At 49.9% G+C, this 27,381-nt stretch overlaps 1 protein-coding gene across 1 annotated transcript in view; it reads right to left on the reverse strand.

Annotated features, from left to right (window-relative positions):
* Nucleotides 1–1,121: 1,121 nt before the first annotated feature.
* The window catches only part of MTCL2 (microtubule crosslinking factor 2), a 45,868-nt gene continuing 19,608 nt past the window's right edge, over nt 1,122–27,381 (reverse strand). Inside the window, exons 3-14 of the mRNA XM_068987605.1 lie at nt 27,219–27,281; nt 25,384–26,568; nt 24,080–24,220; nt 22,582–22,707; nt 21,138–21,368; nt 14,799–14,903; nt 13,654–13,821; nt 11,858–12,109; nt 10,428–10,499; nt 9,460–9,530; nt 5,275–6,628; nt 1,122–1,397 (exon numbers count right to left, since the gene is read on the reverse strand). Coding sequence (XP_068843706.1) covers nt 1,245–1,397; nt 5,275–6,628; nt 9,460–9,530; nt 10,428–10,499; nt 11,858–12,109; nt 13,654–13,821; nt 14,799–14,903; nt 21,138–21,368; nt 22,582–22,707; nt 24,080–24,220; nt 25,384–26,568; nt 27,219–27,281 — 3,921 coding nt within the window. The 3' untranslated portion in view covers nt 1,122–1,244. The remainder of the gene's footprint in view (nt 1,398–5,274; nt 6,629–9,459; nt 9,531–10,427; nt 10,500–11,857; nt 12,110–13,653; nt 13,822–14,798; nt 14,904–21,137; nt 21,369–22,581; nt 22,708–24,079; nt 24,221–25,383; nt 26,569–27,218; nt 27,282–27,381) is intronic.

Consider the following 27,381-nt stretch of genomic DNA (forward strand, 5'->3'; position numbering starts at 1 on the left):
GCTGAGTTGCCTTGTCCACAGAGGGGACCATCCATCCATCATGTTAAAGCCTTGCATTGTCCCAGTGATGAGAGTACATGTCTCAACCTCCAATAAATTACCTTAGGGACTTTGGGGTAAATTAAATTATTAAAATAAAGTAAAACCACCTTAAATATTTATAGTAAGAAAAACTCAAAATAAACAACCTAGGCAAGAAATGTGTTTCTAGGCCCCAGTGCATTGCCATGTCCTGGGGCACCGGCCTCGTGGAAGGCTCCTGGGCCTGATCTGGCCAACTGGGAGTCTCTTTTTGGGAACATCGCTGCCCTCCACCAGCTGCAGGATGTAAACACAGTAGAGATGTGGCACCCCTCCAGGGTGCTGGGGAAAGAGGCCCCAGCAATCAAGGCAGTGGGCAATTAGGCATTTATTTATCTGTGCACCTGGTCTTGAGATGGACTCTACCTGTCTGTCCTCAAGGAGTCTCCTGGGAAGGCTGGGGTCCCCCCAAGTCACCTTAGCAAGAAAGGTAGTTCCAGTGGCTCCCCGACCCTGGGCCCCGCACATTTCTACCTCCCGTTCTAGGTCTTGCTGCATCTGAGCTACGGGCAGGGAGATCCAGGGCCCCAGGATTCCAAGCAGATACCTGACTGTGGCTACTGCCCTATCATATCCCCTAGAACTGTGGCAATCCAGAGCAGCAGGGCTGGAAGGAGGAGGCGGCGGCGGCGGCGGAGGGAAGAGAGGGATGGGGTGACGCCCAGCTCAGCTCCACCAGACACCCCATGTTGAGCCCTAGAGCAAAGCCTGTTCTTCTCATCGGTGTTTCCTCCCCATGAAGAGCGATGTGGTTGGCCGGGAACATCTCTGTGAGCCCTTTTCCCTGAGGTGCATGGCTGGAAGTGGATCCTTTCCTTGGCTCTTCTGAGAAGTGGGTGTGGGCGGAACCAGGCAAGGCTCTCCCAACTTACCACCCAGGAATCAGCTCTCAACGGCTCTCTCTGGAGACGCTTCCGAAGCCCAGTTTTGGTCTTTCTCCCACTCGCTGCCTTCCCCTGGGAAGTCAGAGATCACCACCCAGCAGCAGTCAGCAGGAGACCCCGCTTTACCTGGCTGGGAAAGCGCTTCCATGGCAGAGATGCAGCCCTCCAGGGCGAGAGATGCAGGGAGCTTGCAGGCCCCAAGCGTCTTCTCCTCTCCACTGGTTCCCTTCGGCTGTCCAGGGGCGGGGGCTGGTCGAGGTGAGGAGCTCCGCTGCTCTATCACTCGCTGGGCGGGGCTGCCCGCTCCTCCCCACCCCAGCCAGACTCTGAAGGGTGCAGCCTGCACTTGGAAGGAGAGTGGCGGATGGCAGAGCGGGATGGCCGGGCAAAGCAGGAGGCGAGAGACTGGGTGCTGCAGTCACACACTGCATCCTGTGGGGAGAGAGAGAGAAGTCAGGAGGAGCCTGGAGGCACTGACCGCCCGCCCCGGGACTGGGTGGCCAGCCAGCCAAGGAACTTGGACTCAGCTGTGCCCCGGGACCAGTTCCTAGGAGCTGTAGCCCCTCTTTGAACCAGTTTTAAAAACTTATTTTCTTCCATTAGAGCAGTAATGAATGTTCATAAATAAAGCAGTAATGAGTGTTCATAAATAACGTTCCAGGGACTTCCCTGGTGGTCCAGTGGTTAAGAATCCACCTTCCGGTGCAGGGGACTCGGGTTCGATCCCTGGTCGAGGAACTAAGATCCCATATGTCACGGGGCAACTAAGCCCATGCACTATAGCTAGAGAGAAGCCTGCACACTGCAACTGGCAAAAGCCTGTGTGCCGCAAAAAAGACCCAGCACAGACAAAAACCCAAAACAAAAACCCCCAACAGTCCAGAATATAATAAATCCTGGCATATACATAAATAAATTCTGGAACATGCCTTTACCAAAATGATCTCAACTCCTATAGTTTACTTCGTGATCGCAAAGACATGAATACTTTTCTGTCATTATGTATGTCCAGATCTCTTTCTTTTTAATCGCCACATAGTATTCCACTGAAAGGAAATAGCTTATTTATCCAACTCATTTTTTATGTGTGTTTTAAGTAGTTGCTAATTTTTTTTTACTACTACCAACACACAGGGATAATGGCTAAAAGTGCTGCTATACATTATTTACAATTGCCAAGATATGGAAACCTAAGTGTCCATCAACAGACGAATGGATAGAATGCTACTCAACTATTAAAAAAAAAAAAAGTAATTTTGCCATTTGTAGTACCGTGGATAGACTTGGAGGGCATTATACTAGGTAAAGTTAAGTTAGACAGGGTAAGACAAATACTGAATGACATCACTTATATGTGGAATCTAAAAAATACAACAAACTTGTGAATATAACAAAAAAGCATCAGACCCACAGATATAGGGAACAAACTCATGGTAACCAATGGTAAGAGGGAAGGAGGAAGAGGCAATATAGAGGTAGGGGATTAAGAGGTACAAATTATTAGGAATAAAAATAAGCTACTAGGATATATTTTATAGCACAGGGAATATAGTCAATAATGATTACAAATGGAGTATAAACTTTAAAAATCATGAATCACTATATTACACACCTGTAACTTATACAATATTGTACGGCAACTATACTTCAAAACAAAAAAACCAAAAACGTGCTGCTGTAAAACTTGATTGGTTGGTTCAAATTCCAGCCCAGTTACTTACCAGCTGTGTGACCTCAAATAAGTTTTGCAACCTCTCTGAGCCTTGATTTTTTTCTCAAAGTTGTTGTGATCAACTTTGATCTCAGCCCAGATTTTTTCCTCAAAGTCTGTTGTGATCACAATAAACTGTTGGCATAGTGTCTAGTAAGTCTTAGCAATTTTTATTAATAATGCAATACATTTCTTTATATACATATCCACCTGTGTAAGACTTTCCATGGCTACATTCTTCAGAGAACTACTGGATCAATGGGCAATAAGCATATTTTACAAACTGAAAAATGTTTGAGTCAACCAACATGCAAAATACAATCAGCTTTGTATTTCTGGTTTCGTGATACAGTTGTGGTTATGTGATTATGATGCTTAATTTTGTGTCAACTTGACTGGGCCACAGGTCCAGACACCTGGTCAAACATTATCCTGGGTACTTCTGCGAGGATGCTTTTGACTGAGATTAACACTTAAACCAGTAGACAGAGTAAAGCTGCTTGCCCTCTCCAACGTGGGTGAGCCTCATCCAATCAGTTGGCGTACTGAGCAGAACACAGAGGCTGACTCTCTGTGAGTAAGAAAGAATTCTTCCTGCCTGATGACCTTTAGACTGGAATGACGTCAGCTCTATGTGCTGCACTGGAACCATACCATTGGCTCTTCTGTTCTCAGGCCTCTGGACTCAGTCTCTCTGTCTCTGTCTCTCTCTACACACACACACACACATTCTCACGCATGCATAACCAAAAAGCCTACTCCAAGTTTCTCCAAGGAACCCTAATATGATGGCTATGTTCAGTTTGTAAGAATTCAATAAGCCATATTTTTTACAGTATGTATATTAAACTAAAAAAGGGTTTTTTTAAGTAAAAAAAATAGGAATAAATATTTTAAAGGTTTTTTTTTTTTTTTTAATTTAACGCAGCCAGAGAGTATAGGGAAATAAAGCACTCACCATATACTCTTGGGGGTTCTAGAAACTCGACAAAGTCTTTGGAAAGGAAATTCAGCAACACTTATCAATTACTTTAACAATTTACCCATTTCTACAACTCAAAACTAAGGAAGTAACCAATTAAATTAATTTGAAAAAACTAAGGAAGAAGGGGACGACCGAGGATGAGATGGCTGGATGGCATCACTGACTCGATGGATGCGAGTCTGAGTGAACTCCGGGAGTTGGTGATGGACAGGGAGGCCTGGCGTGCTGCGATTCATGGGGTCGAAAAGAGTCGGACACGACTGAGCGACTGAACTGAACTGACTGAAGGAAATAATCTGCAATATGGAAAAATGCTTTTGTGTCAAGATGTTCACCACAGTATTATGTACAATAGGGAAAACCTAGAATCCAGCTAAACATAGAAACCGTACAAATCACATGAGTCAATTCCAGCCCGTGCCATCCCTCTGTGCCCCCACCTACAACCTTCCTTCACTCCCTGCACTGCAGACCATGATACCACCCCTGACTACAGCTGACTGGGCCAAGGGGCCCACTGGGCCAAGTTAGACCAATCAGTTTCTTCCTGAAATGTGGAACTGGGACACAGAGATTCGACTCCATCTCTTTTAAGTGCTTGAACCGGAAAATGTTACAAAAGCAGAGTAGGGCGAGCCCACCTGGACCATATGCAAATACAACAGAGAGGGAAGGAGAAAGAGGACATCAGAGAAAATGAAGCTCAAAGGAGAGGAGAGGGAGGGACTTCCCTGGTGGTCTAGTGGCTAAGACTCGAAGTTCCCAACACAGGGGGTTCTGGGTTCAGTCCTTGATCAGGGAACTAGATTCCGCATGCCACAACTAAAAGATCCTGAGTGCTACAACTAAGACCTGGTGCAGACAGACAAATTATATAGATAGATAGATAGATACATATATATATATCTATATATAGATAGATTTTTTTTTTTAAGAGAGGAGAGGGAGACAGAGCAGCCACTGGGGCCTTTGGATCCTTGCCCTTGGGTTCCACGGTATAACCTCCAATTTCCCTTTCTGCAACGTTAACTTATATGTTTTACTAATATACACATAAACCTTAACTAAATCTGAAATTGATATCCGGAGTGGAATGAGCAACAAAAGGGTCTCAGAATGGAAGCCCTTGGGGATGGAGTCTTGGTGAGGTGGGGGCAGTGGTGTGCGGGGACATATTTAGAGACTAGTTTCCCAGGAGTGAGAGGAGGAGCGCTGATTTTCAGCAATTCGTTTCCACTGAGCAAATCCTCTCAGGGTACTAAGTTGACACCACTGAACACAGAGAGCTCCACGACTGGCTCTCATGAATCAAGGGAGCGGGCACACCGCTGGGTGGTGGGAGAGCAGCGCACACGTGTCTTCCCCGGAGGGGATGCCGGCAGTCTCTGGGGGTGAGCGTGGGTAAGCCATGCTCACGCGTCTAGTGATCAGATGATGTGTCCATCAGGTCTGCTGTTCCAGGACGGAGGCCTTCCAACCCCCATCCCAGGCCAGCACAGGGGCTTACTGAAACACACAAACCACACGCCTGAGCTTGAAAACCAAAGAGTTGGGGCCTTATAAGCCAAACTCACCTCAAAAGAAAAAGGGCACCCCGCCCCCAACCCACCTACCTCATTGGGAAGGACCGTGGCTCCATCTCCATCTCGAGTGATACCATCCTTCCCCACCTGCGGGAGCACGGAGAGCCTGGCCTCCTCACTGCCGCCCGACTTGCCCACCTTCTTGTTCAGGATCCTAGCCATGCCCTCGGGTTGATGGTAGCTGGCTGGGGAGAGGGGCTCCGGCTTCTTGGCGCCCTCTTCCCCAGCCGCGGACGCCGTGGGGCTTGGTGCCCGGCCACACACATTGCGGAAGAACTCCTGCACGATGCCGTACTTGGGCGGTTCAGGCTTGGCCCGGGCCTCGGACATGCCAAGTTTCCAGACCGACTCCGTGCTCCCCGAGTGTTCCACCACGCTGAAGAGGCTGGACAGCCCGTCGTTGATGTTCCTCAGCACAGGGCTGTCCCTCGTGGTGGTGGAGCGCGCCCAGGCCGAGCCGTTCTGCTTGCCCTGGTGCAGATTCCACAGGCTGCGGTCCTTGGCCCCGTCCAGCTTGGACACAGAGCGCCTCTGGAGCTTGGGCGAGCCGTACTTGGGTGAGCAGCAGGGCCGTTCGATGCGCGCGTGCACCTTGTCCAGGGAAGATGAGATCTGCTTGCTGCGCACGGACACGAGCGAGGAGCCGCGCGGCGACCAGCTCTTGCCGTGCAGGCTGCCGCGGGGCGGGTCGGTCTGCAGGCCCACGCTGACCGTGCGGATGGTCTGCGTGCCCACACTGGCCACGCCCACCGTCTGGCTGGACGTGCTCTTCACCTTCCGCTCCAGCGAGCCCGAGCGCATGGCCTGGCGCACGCAGTTGGTGATCTCCTTCATGTCGTCGCTCATGTTCCCCGACATCTCGAAGTCATGCAGGGCCGCCGGGAAGCCAGGCCCCGCCGCCGAGGGGCCGCCCCCCGAGCCCCCGTCCAGGCGCTGCCGGGAGAAGTTGCAGAGCCAGCGGCTGTAGGAGCTCTCGGCCAACCCGTCCGCCTCGGCCGACTCTTTGGGCTTGGCTGTGGTGAAAAGGAAGCCCGGCTCGATGATGATCTTCCCCTCCCTGTCATGGACCACGGGGACGCCCAGGCGCCGGGCCACCGGGGGGCTGTAGTACACGCGGATGCCCGTCTTGTCGGGCGCTGTGTAGCTGCGTTGCATCTGCCTCCCCGCTGGCTCCGGGCAGCCCAGGGCGCCCAGGCGGTTGCAGTCACGGGGTGAGAGCCCTGGCTGTTCGGGGGCACCCTTCTCCGGGTCCACTGGCTGGGCGCCCACGAAGGCAAAAGCAGGGCTGTTGGGCAGCTTTTTGCCCCGGGAGGCTTCCCCGGCGAGGTACGGGGAACAGTCCAGCAAACTCTCAAACTCCGACATGGAGGAAACAGATTTGGTTCTGGGAAGAGCAGAGAAAATGGCTGAGTTAGTGGAAGATGCCTTATACGGAGCAAGCACTCTGGTCTTCCTCGCTGGTCCCTGCGCTTCACGGGAGCTGGGACCACGACAGTCCTGCTCACCTCTTGTGAAAGATGCTGTTGGTGCCCTGCCTCTCACTCCCTCCACACGCACACCTACACGTGCAGTACTGCATGCTCCGAGCACCTGCCATTCTCCACGCACCTGCCATTCTCCACCTGAGGGCTGTTTTTCTGTCTGCAGGAGCACACTTGGCCTCCACCCAGTTGTTGTTTAGTTGCTGAAGTCATATCCAACTCTTTTGTGACCCCATGGACTGTAGCCCATCAGGCTCCTCAGTCCATGGGATTTCCCAGGCAAGCATACTGGAGTGGGTTGCCATTTCTTTCACCAGATCTTCCAGACCCAGGGATGGAACCCACGTATCTTGCATTGCAGGCAGATTCTTTACCACTGAGCAGAAACTAAAACTTTCACATGATGTATAGACATAGCCATCAACAAACCATGGGTGGAGTTTGGTAATTTGGTGCCAGTCCCCAGGTCCCCTTAGGTGGGAAAACTCACGCTCCACTCCGGCTCCCAGCAATCTTGTGAAATAGCCCCAGCTGCCCATGTGTACCCTGGTTGATAACACCTCCTTCATGGTGCCTTCCCTTTCCTGCCTCACTTCCAGACTTTTCCTGGAATCCCCTCCCAAATGTTCCATTTGCACTCAAATCCTTGCCTGAAGGCTTACTTTTGGGGGAGCCCAATCTAGGACTTCCCAGGTGGCTCAAACGGTAAAGAATCTGCCTGCAATGCAGGAGACATAGTTTCGATCCCTGGGTTGGGAAGATCCCCTGGAGAAGGGAATGGCAGCCCACTCCAGTATTCTTGCCTGGGAATTCCATAGCCAGAGGAGCCTGGCAGGCTATAGTCCATGTGGTCGCAAAGAGTCAGACATGACTGAGTAACTAACAACAAATAATAACATGATCTAGGAAACCACTTTATCTCTGGCCCAGACCTGGTGTGCGTGCTGTCTGATGACTGTAAGTGCCAGGCATACGTGACAGCATTGCACACGTCAGACCATTCAGTCCTCGGACAAGTCTAGGGGGCAATTCCTGTTACCCCATAAGTAGAGATGGGAAGTACAGCACCAGGGCACAGAGCTAGAACCTGCAGTGCTGAAATTCAGATCTCACATCACAGCTCCAGAGCCACCCTCCTTCCCAGGGCTTACTTGGCTTTGGGCTGCTCACATGGCCCCTGTGGGGTCCTGTTACCCCAACTCTCTTCATGGGTTTCCTAATGGTGGAGACATGGTCTTGAGAGCCCCTGGGGTTTCCCTGGCTATAGCACAGGGCTGGGCCCAGAGGATGATACTCAGTACTACCAGGAATAGAGGTCCAAGACTATGCCAAAGCCTTTGACTGTGTGGATCACAATAAACTGTGGAAAATTCTGAAAGAGATGGGAATACCAGACCACCTGACCTGCCTCTTGAGAAATCTATATGCAGGTCAGGAAGCAACAGTTAGAACTGGGCATGGAACAACAGACTGGTTCCAAATAGGAAAAGGAAGCACGTCAAGGCTGTATATTGTCACCCTGCTTGTTTAACTTATATGCAGAGTACATCATGAGCAACGCTGGACTGGAAAGAAACACAAGCTGGAATCAAGATTGCCGGGAGAAATATCAATAACCTCAGATATGCAGATGACACCACCCTTATGGCAGAAAGTGAAGAGGAGCTAAAAAGCCTCTTGATGAAAGTGAAACAGGAGAGCAAAAAAGTTGGCCTAAAGCTCAACATTCAGAAAACAAAGATCATGGCATCTGGTCCCATCACTTCATGGGAAATAGATGGGGAAACGGTGGAAACGGTGTCAGAGTTTATTTTTTGGGGCTCCAGAATCACTGCAGATAGTGACTGCAGCCATAAAATTAAAAGACGCTTACTCCTTGGAAGAGAAGTTATGACCAACATAGATAGCATATTCAAAAGCAGAGACATTACTTTGCCGACTAAGGTCCGTCTAGTCAAGGCTATGGTTTTTCCTGTGGTCATGTATGGATGTGAGAGTTGGACTGTGAAGAAGGCTGAGCGCCAAAGAATTGATGCTTTTGAACTGTGGTGTTGGAGAAGACTCTTGAGAGTCCCTTGGACTGCAAGGAGATCCAACCAGTCCATTCTGAAGGAGATCAACCCTGGGATTTCTTGGGAAGGAATGATGCTAAAGCTGAAACTCCAGTACTTTGGCCACCTCATGAGAAGAGTTGACTCACTGGAAAAAACTCTGATGCTGGGAGGGATTGGGGGCAGGAGGAGAAGGGGACAACAGAGGATGAGATGGCTGGATGGCATCATGGACTCGATGGACGTGAGTCTGAGTGAACTCCGGGAGTTGGTGATGGACAGGGAGGCCTGGCGTGCTGCAATTCATGGGGTCGCAAAGAGTCGGACACGACTGAGTGACTGAACTGAACTGAACTGATGACTCTCCAAACTCCAGAGACAGGAAGAACCCCAAAAGGAGCTAAACAGTTTCTTTCCCAGCTAGGATACACTGGGGCCCATTTTCCATGACTAGAATAAAAAAAAAATTGCAGGGTAGCATTGCTATCACCCAAAGTTTCCCAGCTCCTCAGTGGCTGGGGTCCCATAAAAAACATATCCCCATGTTCTCTCAATTCAGTGGAGGTGCAGTGCTGGACACGTGGAGCAAAGAAGAAAGGCAAAGCGGCAAGACAGACCGCAGGCGGGGGGCTGGGGCAGGGGGTGGGGCTGGGGACAGGGCAAAGGGATGGGGCTGCCAGCACCTCTTTAAGCCGGTTCCCCCGAGCTCAGCTTCAGAAACAGCTTCTTTGTCGTGGATCTTTTCACTGCGGGTCTGTCACGGAAGAGAGACAGGAAAGGGTCAGTCGGGCCACAGTGTGGGAGCTGGCCCCAGCCCCTCTGCCTGAGGCTCCTCCTGTAGAGCAAGGGTATTGTTAGCACCGACCTAGAAGCCCATTGGTCAGTTTCTGGCTATAGTACATCTAACCCTGCCCTCCATAGGTATGTGATCCAAGCTTGGCCAATCCATGGTCCAAGGGAGAACCCAAGAGAGTCTATCTAGAACTTACTGTGAATGTAATGGCAGCAACAAAGCAACCAGTAGCCACTGCTCAGTTGAAGGTGAAAGCAGTGACCTGAGGTCTTGTTTGGGGTTTGCACCAAGACTTGCACCAGTTTTCTGACCCGGCATCCCCAGCCCTCTTGAGCCCCTAATGAAATCCTCTCCTACTTCAGTTCCCCAGAATTGGCTTTTGCTGCAACCAAATCTAATTCACGACACCCTCAGGCTGTTGAGCTTTACTCAGTGTGTTGCTATACGGACAGTGCCCCTGAGGTTCAGAAGCAAACTTCACTGATTAATCTCCACAAGCTGGGGTGGGCTAAGGCAGAAAATATGCTTTTTATTTTACCAGTGAGGCACCTGGGGCCCAAAGAGACAGAGTGACTTGCCCAGGATCACAAAGCTCTTTTAGAGGCCCTGTTTTAGAGAAAAGCATAATTAAAACAGAGAGACACCTAACCTTTCTCCCCAGGCATGGAAGGATGGAGCTGGCAAGGAGGGGACCTTCACAGGTCTTAAGGCTGGAATCATGAAATAGAGACCTCAGGATTGAGGAGCCCAAGGGCGTGAGGGTATGTGACCTATGGGACAGAATTAGCATCCTCCGGGTCACATTTCCCCCAAGTGAGGGATTTTGCAGTGTAACCAGGAGCCTGCCACCTCTCTCACCTCTTTCCAGCTGTTGTCCTGCTTCTCCAGATCTGAGTGCTTTAGGACCCAGGGGTCAGCAGCTTTCTGCAGCTGAACAAGAATAAAGAAGGTGGTCACATACAGGCAAAGCTGGGGAGCAGGGCCCTGTTTTGTGCAGTGCCATTCCCCGGGCTCCACTCTGCAGCCCACATGACCCAGATCACGGGCTCGGAGCCACCTTTCGAATGGACAGCAGCTCTGAGCCAACAAAGTGGATTTGGCAAATGATCATAAAACCAACCATTTATAGGCATCCTTATAAGTGTCATTATCTCAAATACAGTAATAGTTGTTATTACTATGTTAATTCATGCTGCAGTTCCTGGAACAGCTATATCAGCTAAGCAGCAGCTGAATGACATTAAAGTGATGTCTCCACACGAGGTATGCTAAGCAGCAATTAAACTGAATGGCATGACTCTGCCCTCTGTTGTGAACAGCTCTCTATGAAAGAGGGAAAATGTAAATTATATTTTATATATATATATATATATATATATATATATAATGATTCCCTGGAGAAGGCAATGGCACCCCACTCTAGTACTCTTGCCTGGAAAATCCCAGGGATGGAGGAGCCTGGTAGGCTTCAGTCCATGGGGTTGCTGAGTCAGACACGACTGAGCAACTTCACTTTCACTTTTCATTTTCATGCATTGGAGAAAGAAATGGCAACCCACTCCAGTGTTCTTGCCTGGAGAATCCCAGGGACAGGGGGGCCTGGTGGGCTGCCGTCTATGGGGTCGCACAGAGTCGGACACGACTGACGTGACTTAGCAGCAGCAGCAGCATATTATGATTCAATTAATGATTAAAAAATCTCTGAATGTAAATTTAAATAGCAAGAAAGGGAGGAAGTGGGTTGGAGTATGCTTTTGCAGTATTTGAGTCTTATATAAAGATGAAGTCCTGATTTATACAACTGAAATAATAAACAAAGGAAAACAGAGCTTGATAACCGAGGCGCGTGTTAACTGTAGTGGGGCTACGGTCAATGACTGTTTCTCCTATTTACCTCTTTTGGTCAGAGAACTTTAATTTTCATGAGGAACCAGCCTTGGTTCTTCCCTCTTGGTTCAAGGCTTTTGGTAGTTTCTGGATATGGACATATGACTCACACCTGGCTGATCAGAGCCGTGGAGAAAAAGAAAACTTTCTTCCCATTGCAAATGCTAAGCTGTGAGGATGTGAACACAAAACTCAAAGAGGCCACATTGGAGGACAGCTTGCTTCGGAACAAAACACACGGAAAGCAAGCCTATGAGACCAGCAGGAAGGAAGACCTGGTCCCTATCGCGGTGTCTGAGCACACGGATCCAGCAGTACCTGGAGGAGTCTTCCCTCTGGTCTGTGCCCACAGCAACTCCCCGCTTGTGGCTTAAGGCGGCTGGGGCTGGGGCAGGCCTCACCTGGCTCAGGCGATTCTGCAGCTCCTTTAGCTGCTGCTCCACCTGCTGCTTCTCACCCTGAAGCCGCTCCACCAGCTGCAGCTTCTCCTGGGCCCAGTTGTGCTCGCTGACCTGCAGCTGCCGCGTCAGCTCCATGACCGCGCTGTAGGACTCGGCCAGGAGGTGCTGCTGCTCCTCCCGCTCCCTCTGCAGGGCTGCCTTCCAGTCAGGCCCCGTCCGATCCCCAGCCCCCTTCCCAGCCTTCAGCTCCATCTGGGGAAGGAAGAGCAAATTGGGTGGCTGGCACTGGGAGGCCCCTTGCTGTCCCCTCCCATGGTCTTCCCTCCCAGGCACCAGCAGAGGGTAGGCAAAGGGAGGAGGGTCCTCTCCTCGGAGGAGGAGCCGTCGCTGACCTCTTTAGTTAGAACTAGTCTCTTCTCACAATCAAAGCTTGTGTGGCACAGTTTCTACACACCAAGCTCCGTGCTAAGGGCTTTTCAGGAATTATGTGTATCTTCAAGAAAACTCAGCAAGATAACTACCATTTTTGATATTTTTACGAAGGGGGAAGAGGTTCAGAGAGGTTACTTTCCCCAGGTCACATAGCTACAAAATGGCAGAGGTTCCTAGTTATGCTTCTCATGACATTTCATCAATACTTACCAGGGTTTATAGTTAGTGGGAGATATGCACAGTCTAAACATAAAAAAATGTGTGCAGGAATCACTCAAGAGTAACGGCTTTCCTGGTCCCAAGCTCGGGAGAGGGGGGAGCAGGAGGTAAAGATGCCATATAGAATCGAGGCACCCCACACCCCAGGCTGTGGTCAGATTCCCATGGGGGAGCGGCCCCTGCAATGGCTGGGGTTGTGGGGCAGTATGAACAGTGGACACTGTGGAAAGTGCAGATGGGAAGGGAGCTGTGAGATCTGCAGGGAAGGTTGGGAGGACAGACTGGTGGCACTGGGAAGCCAGCAGTTTGAGAATTGGGAAGAAGGGGGGATCACGGTCATGAGAAGCCAGGAGGGCAAAGGTTTGGGGAGTGAGGATCAGGTCTGCCATTTACTAGCTGGGTGATCTTGGAGAAGAAACTGAACTCCTCTGTGCCTGTCTTGTCACTTGCCCAACAAAGATAGTCGGTGTACCCACCTCCAAGGGGCCCATGACGCCTGGGAAGGCGGCCTGCAGCAGGGGCAGGGAGGAGGAAGCTGAGCAGTGCAGGTGGTATGGGGGTGGTGAGAGCACTCTGAGTGGGAGGAAGCCCACCCTCACACTTCTCAGACCACAGTAGAGGGCAGCTAACTTGCTGCCAGGCACACAGCAGAGACTAAATACCCAGGGCTCCTGGTTAAGGGTCCTTTGATTATTTGGCTTGTAGGGAGGGGATTCCCCCACTTTGAGTGGATGGAGCAAAACAGGGCCAAGTAGCAGAGAGTTAAGGGGATTTTACAAGGACAGCAAGCCACAGAAGTCTGGGTGTGAGGATGAAGATGCCGTCAGGCGCAGACAGGCATTTAAGTGTTCTGGCCTCACCTGCGAGCCTGTGGTATGGGAAAGGTGCCCGTGATGCCCCAAGGCTCCTTTGCCAACCCCTCACCTGCCTTTCCTAGCCCAGAGACCCGCCGCCTCCACTGCTTCTGGTATCCTTGCTGTGTGATCTAGTCAAGACTCTTGCCTTTTCTGGGCCACAAAGGAAGTAAAGTGATTCCTATGTTTCTAGGAGCATGGCTTGGCCATCCTGTTTCCCAGTCTGACAGCTGAGACCTTGGCAGAGACAGGGACAAGGAGAGGGATGTCCCTGACTGGTGAGACACTCACCAGGGCAGTATGGCTCTTGAGCTCCGCCCGCTCTGTTTCCCAGGTGGCCTTGGCCTTGGCAAACTGTTGCTGAAGCTCAGTCAGGCCACGGCGTTCATCCCGGAGCAGCCAGCATAGCTCCTTCAGCGTCACCTTCATGTCGGCCAGTGTCTTGATGTACTCATTGGGCTGCAGATGGGGGCAAGGTCTCAGTCAGGAACTTTCAGAGCGGCAAGGAGGGGAGGCTGGACTGGGAACTCATCCAGAGTTCAGTGTGGGACTCTACCAGGCCTCAGGCAAGTCCCACGACTGCTCTGGATCATCTCTTCATAAAACAGGCATAACAAGCCCAGCCCAGGCCCCCTCCAAGGCTGACACATGCCCCAGCTTCACATAAACACAAAATTCTGTAGTTACATCAATTATTCAGCCTAAAGCTGAGCTGGGCCCTGGCTTCTCTGAGGCTCTGCAGCATCTAGGCTTGGGTCTTTCTCCCTGCTCAGCAACTGCATTCTCTGACCTACCAGGGGCCAGATGAGCAATCTGAACGCTGGAGTCTACCTATCTGACTTGGGCCTAATCTTCTCTCCTGGGCACATGACCTGTTTCCCACCTATAACCCAGCTTAGTGTGGGTATCCCTGGGAGCCTGACCCCACTGCTCCACTACCCCCTGCCTCGATTTGAAAGTTCCTGATCCTAGGCCACAAGGTCTTTCTTCATACAGCTCACTCCAGCCTGCTGTCCTTAACCCTACTATGAACATCCCAAGCTGTAGCCAGTCTCAGAATACCTTGCCGCACCTCTGCAAACACAGTTCTTTTGGTACAGAATGGCCTTTTCCTCATTCTTTATTAGGCAAGCTCCTATTCATCTTTCAAAACCTACCACCTAAAACCCCTTCTCTGTAATACCATCCCCTACACTCTGAACAGAATTAACTGCTCTCTTCCCTGTGGCCCCACAAGCCATCATCTGACCCTCTATCACTGCCCTGGAATGACTTATGTACCGCACAGTACTGAGCATCTGGGGCCAGTGACCAGGCAATGACCCTCTGTAGCTCCAGTCCCCTGTGTAGGACTGCAGTCAGAAAAGCCGCAAGACATGATCACTAAACAGACAAAGGAACAAATGGACAGGACTGGAAATGGGCTGAGAATTCACCGTGTTTTGGGTCCAGCTGTCCCCTGTGCAGGTCTTGTTATCAGAATGCTGGGCATTCAATTCCTCTTCCTCCATTAGCAGGTACAGCTCCTTCATGCTATTTACCTATTTTTTAAAAAACGAACTGATCAGGGGGTGGCAGAGCATCATGCCTGAGGGTCTAACCCTCAGGGGGAGAGGATACAGGCTAGTGACTTAGATAAAAAGGGGGCTGAATAGACAGGCAGGAAGCAAATATGAGGACTTATGGACCAAAGGCACCCCAGCTAGGCACTGATTTCCCAAACTTTAACTTTTACTCCTAGGGGCAGGAGCATAGCTAGAGAGTCAGGTCCTTCTGGCCCTCTCCCCTACCCCACAACCATCTCTTCTGCCCCAAGGACCATGAGACATCCCTGAGAACTACTCAGAAATAGCTCTGTTATCAAAGGAGGCACAGTGATTGATTGGATTAAAAGGGCCACAGCACCCTCTTAACTATAGATAAGGGCAACCAGAGGTTTGGGTAGACAGACGGGGGCCCTTCCTGGGGGTGGGGGTTGCTATTAATTGATTCTGGACAGGAGTCCAGAGTCACCCCAGGAGACCAGGGCTAGTTCAAGAAGGGAGAGAAGGAGAAGAGAGTGTCTATTTACTGTTCATTAATTCATTCATTTGACAATTTTTTTTTTTTAGCTGTGTCCGAGAGCATGTGGGATCTTAGTTCCCTGATCCAGGATCAAACCTGTGCCCCCTGTATTGACAGCATGAAGTTTTAACCACTGGACCACCAAGGAAGTCCCTTATTTGACACATATTTACTGAATATCTGCCATGCACCAGGTCCTTGTTCAAAGCTGGGGATATGTCAGTGAGCAAGACAGACCCTGGTCCCCTTGAGCCTCCATTCCAGTAGCAATAAAACAAACAGATATGTGAAATACATGAAATGTCATTAAGTATATGAAATATTCCATAATAATAAGTGCTATGAAGAAGAAGAGAACCATGAAAGGAGCTAGGATGTGCTCCACTGGGTGGTCAAGGAAAGCCTCAGGGAGGAGGTAGTATTTGGGCAAAGTTCTGAAGGAAGTAAAAGAATAAGTCATGTGAAGACCTGCAGGTTGAGAATTCCAGGGAACGACGACAGCAAATGCAAAGACCATGAGGTGGGAACATGTCTGTCTGAGGAAGAGCAGGAGAGCCAGGAAGAAAGTGAGAGGTACGGGGACCAAGGCGGGTTGACCAGGTGTTGTAGGGACTTCCGCTTCTACTCTGGGTGACGTGGGAGCCAGAGGAGGGCTGTGCTAAGGAGTGACACTGACCTGACTTCCAATTTTGTGAGATCACTCTGGCTGCTGTGTTAGGATACTTTATAGGGTAGAAACAGAGCTCCACAGCACCAGGGGGCACCACTCACATGGAGTACACGCAGCCGGGTACCCACCTGTTCTGAATAGAAGATGCTCGGTGGAAGGGTGCAAGGGCAACAGTGGGAAGACCAGTTAGGAGGCTGCAGTGATGATCCAGGCAAGAAGTGATGATGGTTCAGATGGGGGTGGTGACAGGGCTGGGCAGTGCGGCTGGGGCAGATTTGGTAGGTTCTAGATAGATTCACAACGTGCAGGAAAGGCCATGGAAGCCAAGTGCCTGGACAAGCTTTCCAAGGCAGTAGGCAAAGGTCAAAAGGAGAGATACGGCCTGAGGGCTATAAACCCTGGCAACTGTGACCTTAAGGGGTCAGTTCAGGAAGAAAAGGAGGGTCCAGCCAAGGACACTGAGAAGGAGCAACCAGTGAGGTGGAAAGAAAACCAAGAGAATATGGTGTCCTAAAAACCAAATGAAGAAGTTCCCAGGGTCAGGGCAGGCACTGGGAAGTATGTGCGGGTAGCAGGGCCTGTGTGAATAAACACCCAGTTCCATCCTTGGTCACCAGTATCTAAACACACAAACTTAAACAAATGTATTTATTTGCTTATTTCATTTTGGCCGTGCCGCGTCTTTGCTGCTGCATGCTGGCTTTCTCTAGCTGCAGTGAGCAGGGCCTCTTCTCGAGTGGTGGTGCCTGCGTTTCTCACTGCAACGGCTTCTCTTGTTGAGGAGCCTAGGCTCTAGGGTGTGAGAGCTTCAGTGGTTGTGGCGCACAGGCTTAGCTGCCCTGTGGCATGTGGAATCTTCCTGGACCAGGGATCCCATGCCCTCTGCATTGGCAGGTGGATTCTTAACCACCGATCCCCAGGGCAGTCCAACAGGCAGACTTTATTATCTGTATACACAGGTGCGCAATTCGTTCTCTGAAATTCTTTGAGGCCAGGTGTGCTTGGAATTCAGAATTAATCGGGATTTGGAAAGATAATATGGTACCCACACTGTATATTATATAACAGCCCCGTCTGGAGTAACACCCTGTGCTCACCAACACCAGTATTTCCCCTTCAAACATGTGAATGCTACTGAAATGGGATAAATAAAGGTTTTGCTGCCAAATGAATATCAGGTTTTTTTCCATCTGAGTTAGACTCAACAAAACAGTTCTCAGAATTTCTGTATTTCAGAACTGAGGACAAGGAATCAAAGATCTTTATCTGTAGTAAAATGGGGGTAGTACTTGTTTCCAAATTATAGGGTATGTGTGGATACCTAATGCAATTATCCACTGAGAGCATTTGACCCAGAGCCCAGGACACTGTAAATACTCAATATATGAGGGGTTATCATCCACATGAAGTGAAGTCGCTCAGTCATGTCCGACTCTTTGCGACCCCATGGACTGTAGCCTACCAGGCTCCTCTATCCATGGGATTTTCCAGGCAATAGTACTGGAGTGGATTGCCATTTCCTTCTCCAGGGGATCTTCCCGACCCAGGGATTGAACCCAGGTCTCCCGTATTGTAGACAGGCGCTTTACCGTCTGAGCCACCAGGGAAGTCATATAGTTTCACTTCTGCGTATGTGGACATATATGTTCTTTCAAAGTATGAATATGCATCACTTGTTATTTGTACTCCTGGGCCCTGGGCCCATGCACCCGAATGCGTGTGTGTTCAGCTGTGTCCAACTCTTTGCAACCCCATGCACTGTAGCTCATCAGGCTCCTCTGTCCATGAAGTTTCCAAGAATACTGGAGTGGGTTGTCATTTCCTCCTCCAGAGGATCTTCCCAATCCAGGGATGGAACCCGAGTCTCTTGCATCTCCTGCGTTGGCAGGTGGATTCTTCACGAACTGAGCCACCTGAGAAAGCCCCTTATTCATATAGTTATATATGTTATAGTATATATGTCATATATATATAGTATATATATATAGTATAGTATATATGTCATAGTTATATGTATTTTATTATGCATTTATGTATATATATTTTTATACACTGGGCTTTATATCATATTTTATATGTGTGTATATATACATATATTTTACAATATGGGTGGTTATGTTTATTTCTTATTAATTATGTCTATTTCTAGCCATTCCCTTCTAGGGGATCTTCCTGACCCAAGGATTGAATTCAGGTCTCCTGCATTGCAAGCAGATTCTTTACTCTCTGAGCCACCACGGAAGCCCCTACACTTATTTTTTATTTATTTATGTCTATTTCAGTAAGTACGTATGTTTCTATTTATTATAGGTATATATATCGTTTCATTTTCTATGCTTATACCTTATTTTTCTCCTAAAGTAAGTTTCTGTTTCTCTCTGTTATTCCAGTACATTGAAATGGCTAGAAAGATTTTCACCAAATAGAGAATTTGCTTGCAACAAACTGATTTAAAATACAGGCTATATGGCCTGTAGACATTTCTGGGGGCAAAACATCTCCCCTATGAAAAACAGTGTAGAGGTTTCCCCAAAATTTTAAAATAGAACTCCTATATGACCTAGCAATCCCACTTATGGATATATATCCAAAGGAAATGAAATTCGGATCTCTGCGTGTTCACTGTGGCATTATTCACAATAGCCAAGATACAGAGACAGACAACCTAAGTGTCTGTCTATGAATGAAAGAGCAAAGCAAATGTGACATATGGACGCAAGGAAATATTACTCAGTCTTATAAAGGAAGGAAATCCTACTATCTGTGATAATGCGGATGAACCTGGAAGACATTATGCTAAGCAAAATCAGCTAGAGACAGAAACACAAATACTACAAGATCTCACTTATATATGGAATCTGACAAACTCATATAAGCAGAGAGCAGAGTAGTGGTTGCCAGGGGCAGGCACAGGGAGGGATAAAGAGTTCATGGGTAAGAGTTTCAATTTTGTAAGATAGAGTTCTGAATGGTGGTGATGGTTGCACAAGAATGTGAATTAATGCCACTGAATTGTAAACTTAAAAATGGTTAAAATTTATGTTATATATATTTTACTATAATTTAAAAAATAAATTAAAAAATATATAAAAAAACAAACCACACCGGGCTTCATCCAGAGGCTTGTGTGGGACTTCCAAACAGGAGGGGTGTTCCTGAAGCAGACAGTGGTTTCAAATAGTAGTACCCAGGGGTGGGAGGGAGGCTCAAGAAGGAGAGGGCATATGTATACTTATACAGGATTCATGATGTTGTAAAGCAGAAACTAATACAATATGGTAAAGCAATTATATTCCAATAAGTAAATACATGGATAAGATTAAAAAAAATAATAATAGTACCCAGGTGTCACAAAGAGTGATGCTCAAGGGGCAGCCATGCTGGGCTTTCAAGGTGCTTCTCATAGGGGCACCTTTGGGTCAGACATTCCTGGACAAGGGCAGCAGGGAGCATGTCCACTGAAACTGGTCAGCAACTCTCTCTCGAGGCCCTTCAGGAGTAAGTGGGTGGCCTGTGAGAAGAATCATGAGCTCTGCTGGGGGTAGGGGAGGGAACGCTTGCTACAGATTCAGTTCTAACCACCATCCCCTGCTATTGGGACATTCAGGCTACTCTAGGGGACCCCAGAGAGGGGTACACTGGGGTGGCCACTAGTCTCTATTGACTGTGGAATGAGTAACTTGAATGAGAGAAGGGCAAAGCCTGGTCTAGACCAGAGGTACTCAAAAGGCCAGGTGAGCAGTGCCAACTCAGGTGGATGTGACAGGTATGACATCCTTACCTGTCCCCTTCTCCCAGTAATGTGAGCGTGCTGGCTGACTGTGACAGGAGAATGAGGATCTGAGGTCAACCTGCAGCCTTCACAGGCTGCGGGACCAACGGGCCACGTGAGTCCTTCCCAACCTTCACACATTCCCAAAACCCCACTAGTCCTATTTCCTGCCACACCCAAATACCACCTCTACTATCACTGATGCTTTTAAGTCAACCTACTCCTTCTGGTTAAATAAATAAATGTAAAAAAGAAAGGTGAGGGACTCCTCTGTTGGTCCAGTGACTTAAGACTTCAAGCTCTCAATGCAGGGGGCCCGGGTTCAAGCCCTGGTCAGGGAATTAGATCCTACATGTTGCAACTAAAGATACTGCATGCTACAACTAAGACTGAGCTCAGCCAAATAAATAAACATTTTTTAAATAAAATTAAAATTAAAAAGAAAGTTGAAATTATTACTAAAAATGGAGGGTCACTGCCAATTACCATTGTCAAAGATAATATTAAAAATAAATTAGGGGCTTCCCTGTTATCTCAGTAGTAAAGAATCTGCCTGTCAATGCAGGAGACATGGGTTCAATCCCTGATCTGGGAGGATTCTGCATGCCTATTAAGCAAAAGCCGGACACAAAAGACTAGACGTCTTTATAAAGTTTTAGAACAGGTGAAATTAATCCACGGTGTTTATGAAGCCAGGACAGTGCTGACTGCTGGGATGGGCTTATCACCTGGGGAACTGAGGAATGTTCTGGGGCACTGGAAATGTGCTCATTGTAATCTGGGGGATGCTATACTGTGTATCTGTGGGGTGTATACTATAAAACTTCATCAGCTGCACACGTAAGACGTGTGGATTTTACTGTATAAAAACATTAATATATCATATTTGCATAGAATGCAAAAGCAACAGAACTAGATCATTAAATTCACCCAGATACGGTTGCCAGCTGAAGACTCAGGCTTGTTAAAAAGGGAAACCAAGGAATACCAGAGAGGTGTTAAAGACCTACTGGCCCCCAAGGAGACTTCCTCCTGGCCAGTCTGGGACCAAGTCTTCACCACAGTATCCCCAGCACCTGCCACAGCACTCAGTGAAGAGCTGGCTCTCAACAAACTGATCTGAATGAGTGAATGAATGCAGGGATGGAAGCTGCAAGCTGATGGCTTGGATCTGAGTCCCAGGGCTGTGTTGACCCAGCTGGGTGCTCCTTCCCCTCCTCTCTCTTCCACCCCACTCCCACCCCAGTCCCAGTCCCAGGGGAACCATACCTCAAGGAAGTCATCCCCCTCGCTGGGCAAAACCTTGCCCTGCCGCCAGCGCTTGAGGAACCACCTGAGCTTCATGAAGAGCAGGAGGAAGTTGTGCTTGAACTGCTGGGACTCCTGCACCAACATGTTCTTCTCCTGGCTCCAGAATTTCTGCTCCAGCCTCCGCTGTAGGCTCAGACTCTGGAGCTCAAACTCGCGCCGTAGGAGCGCCCTCTGCTGGTCCTCTTTCAGCTGCAAGAGGGACCAGAGCGTGAGCCACCCCGGCTGTCTTGGGGACCCCGATTCTTCCCATTCCAGGCCTCAGATAAAGGCAGAAATTACATGTGGTGCCTAGTGGTGACCTTGCTGGGGATTCTGTCACTAGCAGTTCATTCTATTGAAACAGACACCTCCCTCTGCCACTCCAGGGAAAGGAAACTCATAAAAACAACAGCAACCACAGTAATCAGTGGAAGCGCTGGGATCTGAACCCGCTCTGTCTGATTATAAAAACACTGGCTTTATCTAATGAGCCCAGGTGAGCTTCCCTGGTGGCTCAGATGGTAAAGAATCTGCCTGCAATGTAGAAGACCCAGGTTCATAGGCCTGGGTCAGGAAGATCCCCTGGAGAAGGGAATGACTACCCACTCCAGTATTCTTGCCTGAAGAATCCCATGGACAGAGGAGCCTGGCAGGCTACAGTCCATGGGGTGGGAGAGAGTCGGAAAGGACTGAGCAACTAACACTTTCACTTTTTCACAATGAGCTCGTACTGGGCACCAGTGTTTCACATGGACTCTCACGTTTAATGAGACACCTGGGAGGGTGAGTGATGATGGCAGGGAGGGGTGACCCAACATGCAAAGCAAAGGCCATGCTTGGGGTGAGGAAGGCTGCTGACATGAATACCCTAGGATGCAACGAGGTATCATGGCTCAGAGGAAACCAATAACCTGGATTAGAATCCCAGCTCCACCTCGCCCTGCAAGTGGAGTCCTGGGCAAAGCACTTTGGCCCTCTGGGCATCAGTTTTTCCAGGTGTAAAAGGGGGACACCTCACAGGGGAAAACATGAGGATTAAAGGACATGATGTGTGGAAAGTGCATTGCAATCCTGACATAGAGTAAGTGCTTCATAAATGATTTCTACTAGCAGAACTACCATCTTGATTACCAACTAGGGCTATGGACTTTCTAATACAGAACTTCAGCTCTGAGGGGGGCAATATTTCATAGATGGGACACTGAGGCCCCAAGAGAGAGGATGGGCCTCAGGTCACACAGTCCATGACAAGCCCAGGATTCCAGCCCAGCACAGTTAATGCATAAGCACCAGTGCAGCACGCGTGCAAAGACACAGGCTGCCCTTCACATGCTTGCCTCTGAAAACCCAAGGACCGCCAGGATCTCCGCCCTCAGTTCAGGGAAGAGAGGCTGCAGTAGGTGCGGGATAGGACCCCACCCACCTGCACCATTTTCTGATTGAAGCTTTCGGCCTCCTCCTTCCGGAGCTGCCGCTCCTGGGAGAGCTGCTCTTGCAGGCCCCGGAGGCTGTCGTGGGCCTCGGCCAGCACCAGCTGCAGCTCCTTGATCTGGGGTTGAGATGAGGGACACAGATGAGGAGCAGGGAGAGAGCAGAAGGACAGAAACTGAAGTCAAAGGATGACAGTCAGAGGGGAGCAAGACAGCAGGAAGTCAGACCCAAGCTATCCTTCATGTATACTCCAGGCATGATGGCAGGTCCCTACTTCAGTGGGTTGTCATGACGATGAAATGAAACAGTGCACATCAAATCTAGCTATTATTAGAATTTTAACTTGATACTTCCTGGCGAAAATTTATTTGAAGAAAATAATATACTATGAAAACTAAGTGTATTCACAAAAATGTTCCTCTCATTGTTTATAACTGTAATAATTTACAAACAGCTTAGGTAAGTCAGGGATCAAACATATGTGTTTAATGGGTCTATACGTATGTAAAAATCCATTCAACTGTACACTTAAGGATAGTGCCCTTGGTAATTCTCTGGTGGTCCAGTGGTTAGGACAACGTGCTTTTGCTGCCGAAGGTGCAGGTCAGGGAACTAAGATCCCACAAGCTGAGAGGTGTGGCCAAAAAAACAAAAAGGATAGTGCCCTTTACTATACGTATATTTTTATGCTATATTTCAATAACAAGTTAAGCAAACTAACCATTCACAGTAGTTAACTATGTGTTAATCTTGTGATCTTGATTTTCTTTTTCCATCCTTATGCTATGCTATTTAGGGATTCTGTTATAATTATTTGCTGTTTATAATGTAAGAAACTCCTATGAAAAAGACAATAAAACTCTACATTTTCAGGGGAAATTCTGTTTATAGGGATTTGGAGCTAAACAGGCAAAACAAATCTATCTGGTTAGAAGTCAGGATGTGACTAAATGGGGACTAGAAGGGAAGCTTCCAGGGACAGGTCATGGGTTATTCATTGATCTGCTTGCTGATTACATAGGAGTGTTCAGTTTATGAAAATTACTTGAGGGACTTTCCAGGTGGTCCTGAGGTTAAGACTCTGCACTCCCAATGCAGAGGGCCCGGGTTCTGAGGTCCATAGCCTAGACTTTGTGCTCTGCAACAAGAGAAGCCACCGCAAGGAGAAGCCTGCGCACTGCAAGGAAGAGTAGCCCCTGCTTGCTGCAACGAGAGAAAGCCGGCAGCAACGAAGCGCAGCCAAAAATAAGTTAAAAAAAAACAAAACTTCCTCAGATGAGTTTATAAACTTCCTGTCATCAGGTCCTGAGAATGGCCCAAACTTCCTTGTTTCTCATCCAGCCCTTGTTGCCAGGAAGCGTGGAACCAAAGGAAACACTCAGAATCCATATCAACACCGGCTAAGATTCTCCACAGGTCACTCTGTTCTTGAGTCACCTCAGCCACTCTCCTCCTACCCCTCGCCCCTGCTTCCGTGGGCCCAGGCCCACCTCAGAGGCGTAGGAATCATTGTCTTCAGCTCGGTAAGGTCTGAAGCTCCGGCTAGGGTCAGATTTGGAGTCCAGGTCGCTGGTGTGGAAGGCCTCTCGTATCCTGGGCTCCCATTCTGGCAGGTCCCTGAGGTCAGGAGGCTGCACCTAGAGGCCCAAGCAGAAGAAGCTAAAAGTGGCCCTGGGGAGGGGCATATGGGGGTGCCAGAAACAGCGCCACTCCAGGTCCCAGGCTCTGTGGAAGCCTCTGACCGGGCACCTGAGGGCAGGGACCTAAGTGGACTCACCTCTGGTGATTGGCAGACTGCAACTTCTCCATGAATTTTTTCTTTTAATGAATTAACTTTATTTGACTGTGTCAGGTCTTAGGGGCTTCCCAGGTGGCGCTTGGCAGAATGCAGGAGATAAAAGAGACTCAGGTGGGAAAGATCCCCTGGAGGAAAGCATGGCAACCCACTCCAGTATGCTTGCCTGGAGAAGCCCATGGACAGAGAAGCCTGTATCTATCAATGATCAATGACTAAAGGAACTGTGGTATAGTCACTCCATGAGGTCATACCGGGTCAGGAGAATACTCGGAACTACTTCTACCTGAGACAGCAAACGTCATGGTGAGTGAAAGAAGTCAGGCACAGGTGAGTGTGTTCTGTGTGATTCAATTTATGCAAAGTTCAAAGACAGAACTGAATTGAGAGAAGGGTTACCCTTGGGAGTGGGGACAATGGCTAAAAGGGGACCTGTGGAGGGGCTGCTGGGGTTCTTGTCATCTTGATGATGACATGGGTGTGCTCACCTTGGGAAAATTGATTAAGCTGCCCATTTGTGTTTTGTGTGTTTCTCTGTATGATATGGTTCAGTAAAAAGTTTATATATATGTGTGTGTATATATATATATATATACACAAATATATAAAAAGTTACAGGGGAGTTCCCGGTGGTCCAGTGGTTAAGGGGCTTCCCAGTGGTGCTAGTGGTGAAGAACCAGCCTGCCAATGCAGGAGACTTAGAGGCCAGTTCAATCCCTGGGTTGGGAAGATGCCCTGAAGGAGGCCGTGGCAACCCACTCCAGTATTCTTGCCTGGAGAATCCCAGGGACAGAGGAGCCTGGCGGGCCACAGTCCACGGGGTCGCACAGGGTCGGGCATGACTGAAGCGACTTAGCACAGCACAGCCAGTGGTTAAGACTTTGCATGCATCCATTGCAGGGGGCGTGGGTTCGATCTCTGATCAGAGAAGTTTTGCCTGCTGCACAGTGTGGCCAGGGGGAAAAAAAAGCAATAGGGCCCTTGATTGGGACCTCTTACCTGGAAGTCTGAGCCAAGGTCTTTGGCCAGAAGAATCTCCTTGGAGGGCCCCTGGGAGCTCAAGGCAGGCAGTGTGGAGAAGGGCTCCAGAGGCTCCTTGACGGGGCCCCCGAGGACCGAGTCCGCCTTCCTCGTGAAGGCGTTGAGCTCCTGCTGGAACAGGCTCAGCCGCACCAGGAGAGCGTGCATCAGCTTGGCGTCCCTAGGGCCCTCGCTGTTGTTGTCTGGGGCCTCGAGCAGCCGGAAGTCGACGCACTCGTTGTCCAGATAGGGGCGCAGGCCGGCCGAGAAGCCGTTGGCGTCCGCCACCAGGACGTCGATGGCCTTGCTGACCAGGACGGCCTGCTCCCGCAGCCCTGGCAGGGCCTCGGCCTCCCGGGCCCTGCAGAGCCGAGTGGCCGTGGGCCCCGGGGCCTCGGCCAGGGAAGCTGGCACGCACTGGGCGGAGTCGCCAGCCTCGGCGTCCGTCTCCAGCATGGGCCGCGTGCTCTGGCAGGAGGCCAGGTCACACCGCTGGAGGTTGGAGAGGAGCACGCGGTTCTCATACTGCAGCTTCTTGACCTTGCCGCTGAGTTCGCCGATCTGCAGCTTGGCGGCCGCCAGCTCCTCCTGCGAGGGCTCGCTGAGCACCGAGCAGCTGTCCTCCGACAGCGTCACGTCCAGCTCGTGCTCCGAGCGGTACTTGGCCAGCTCGCTCAGCAGCAGCTTATTCTGATCCTCCAGCTCGGCGGAGGAGCGCCGCAGCAGCTCAGCTTCCTCCTCCACGAACTGCAGGTGTCGACGCAGCTCGGCTAGGCTCTCCCCGCACTCGCCACCGCCCAGAGCGGAGAAGGCCAGGCGGGCCTCTGGGCCCCCGCAGCCGCCGCCGTGATCCTTCATGTCGTCCATCTCGGCCCGCAGGCCGCGGTTCTCCACCTCCAGCTCCACGATGCGGCGGCTCAGCAGGTTGGCTTCCTCCTCCACCAGCTTCAGATGCACCTTGAGCTCCGTCTCCCGCGAGTGGGGGGCATCCGCCAGCTCCTCCGCCGACAGGGCGCCGTCTAGGTCCCCGTAGAGTGAGCGGTATTTGAGCAGCTCCTCCTTCATGCCGTCGTTCTCCTTGGCCAGCTTGGTGAGCTTCTTGCACATGAGCGCCGACTCTTCCTTCGCAAAGTGCAGCTGGCACTTCAGGTCCGCGCTGTCCTCCTGGGGCCGGAAGGGGAACAGGGAACAGGCAGGAGCCAGGAAAGTTAGTGTTGGGAGGCTCAGCCACACCATTTCGGGGAACTCTACTGGGTGCTGGGAACAGAGTCTTGACGCTTAAGCACTGGGGGTCCAGAGGGGAGGCAGAGAGGTGGACGCAGCACACAAATGGGGCACACATATAGCAGCCTGAGGAATCCAGGAGGGCTTCCTGGAGTAAGTGACATTCTGCCAGGGTGACTTGCTGCTAGTACTACTACCATTGCTACTGCAGTTTTCTCATCTGTAAAATGGGGCAATAACACTGCTCCCAACAGACCATGAAGAAAATGAAAGGACACAATATAGAAAAAGTGCCTGACACCCTGATCATCCAGAACCACTCGAGACTAACTATTCTGTGCCTGACCTGTGCTACAGACAGCACTATACAGAGCAGAGCATGTGAGAACCATGGGTTCAGGGTGTAGTCTGGAGAAGTAAAGCTGGCATCAAAGCGAAGAAAATGAACAAGGGGAGGACGGAGTAGAAACAGGGGAGGGGTGGACACCTTTGGGGACTCCTCGGGCCACTTGTTAAGCCAGGGGCCTTCAGACTAAAACCTGCCGCTTGGGGTTATGCCGCCTGCAGCTGTGGAGGCTGACCAGAAGTACCTGCACTGAAGGCTTCTTGTCCGTCTTCCCCAGGGAGCGCGTTCCTCTTTTCTTCAAGGAGTGCTGGATGAGGATTACAAATAAATTGAGCTGAAAGCTCACAAGGGTGATGCACATCCAAGAGCAGTCACAGCAGCCAGGGTTCCGCTGAGAGCCCTCCCCT

This window comes from Capricornis sumatraensis, chromosome 15 (assembly GCF_032405125.1).
Source record: "Capricornis sumatraensis isolate serow.1 chromosome 15, serow.2, whole genome shotgun sequence".
In the NCBI taxonomy this organism is placed as follows: domain Eukaryota; kingdom Metazoa; phylum Chordata; class Mammalia; order Artiodactyla; family Bovidae; genus Capricornis; species Capricornis sumatraensis.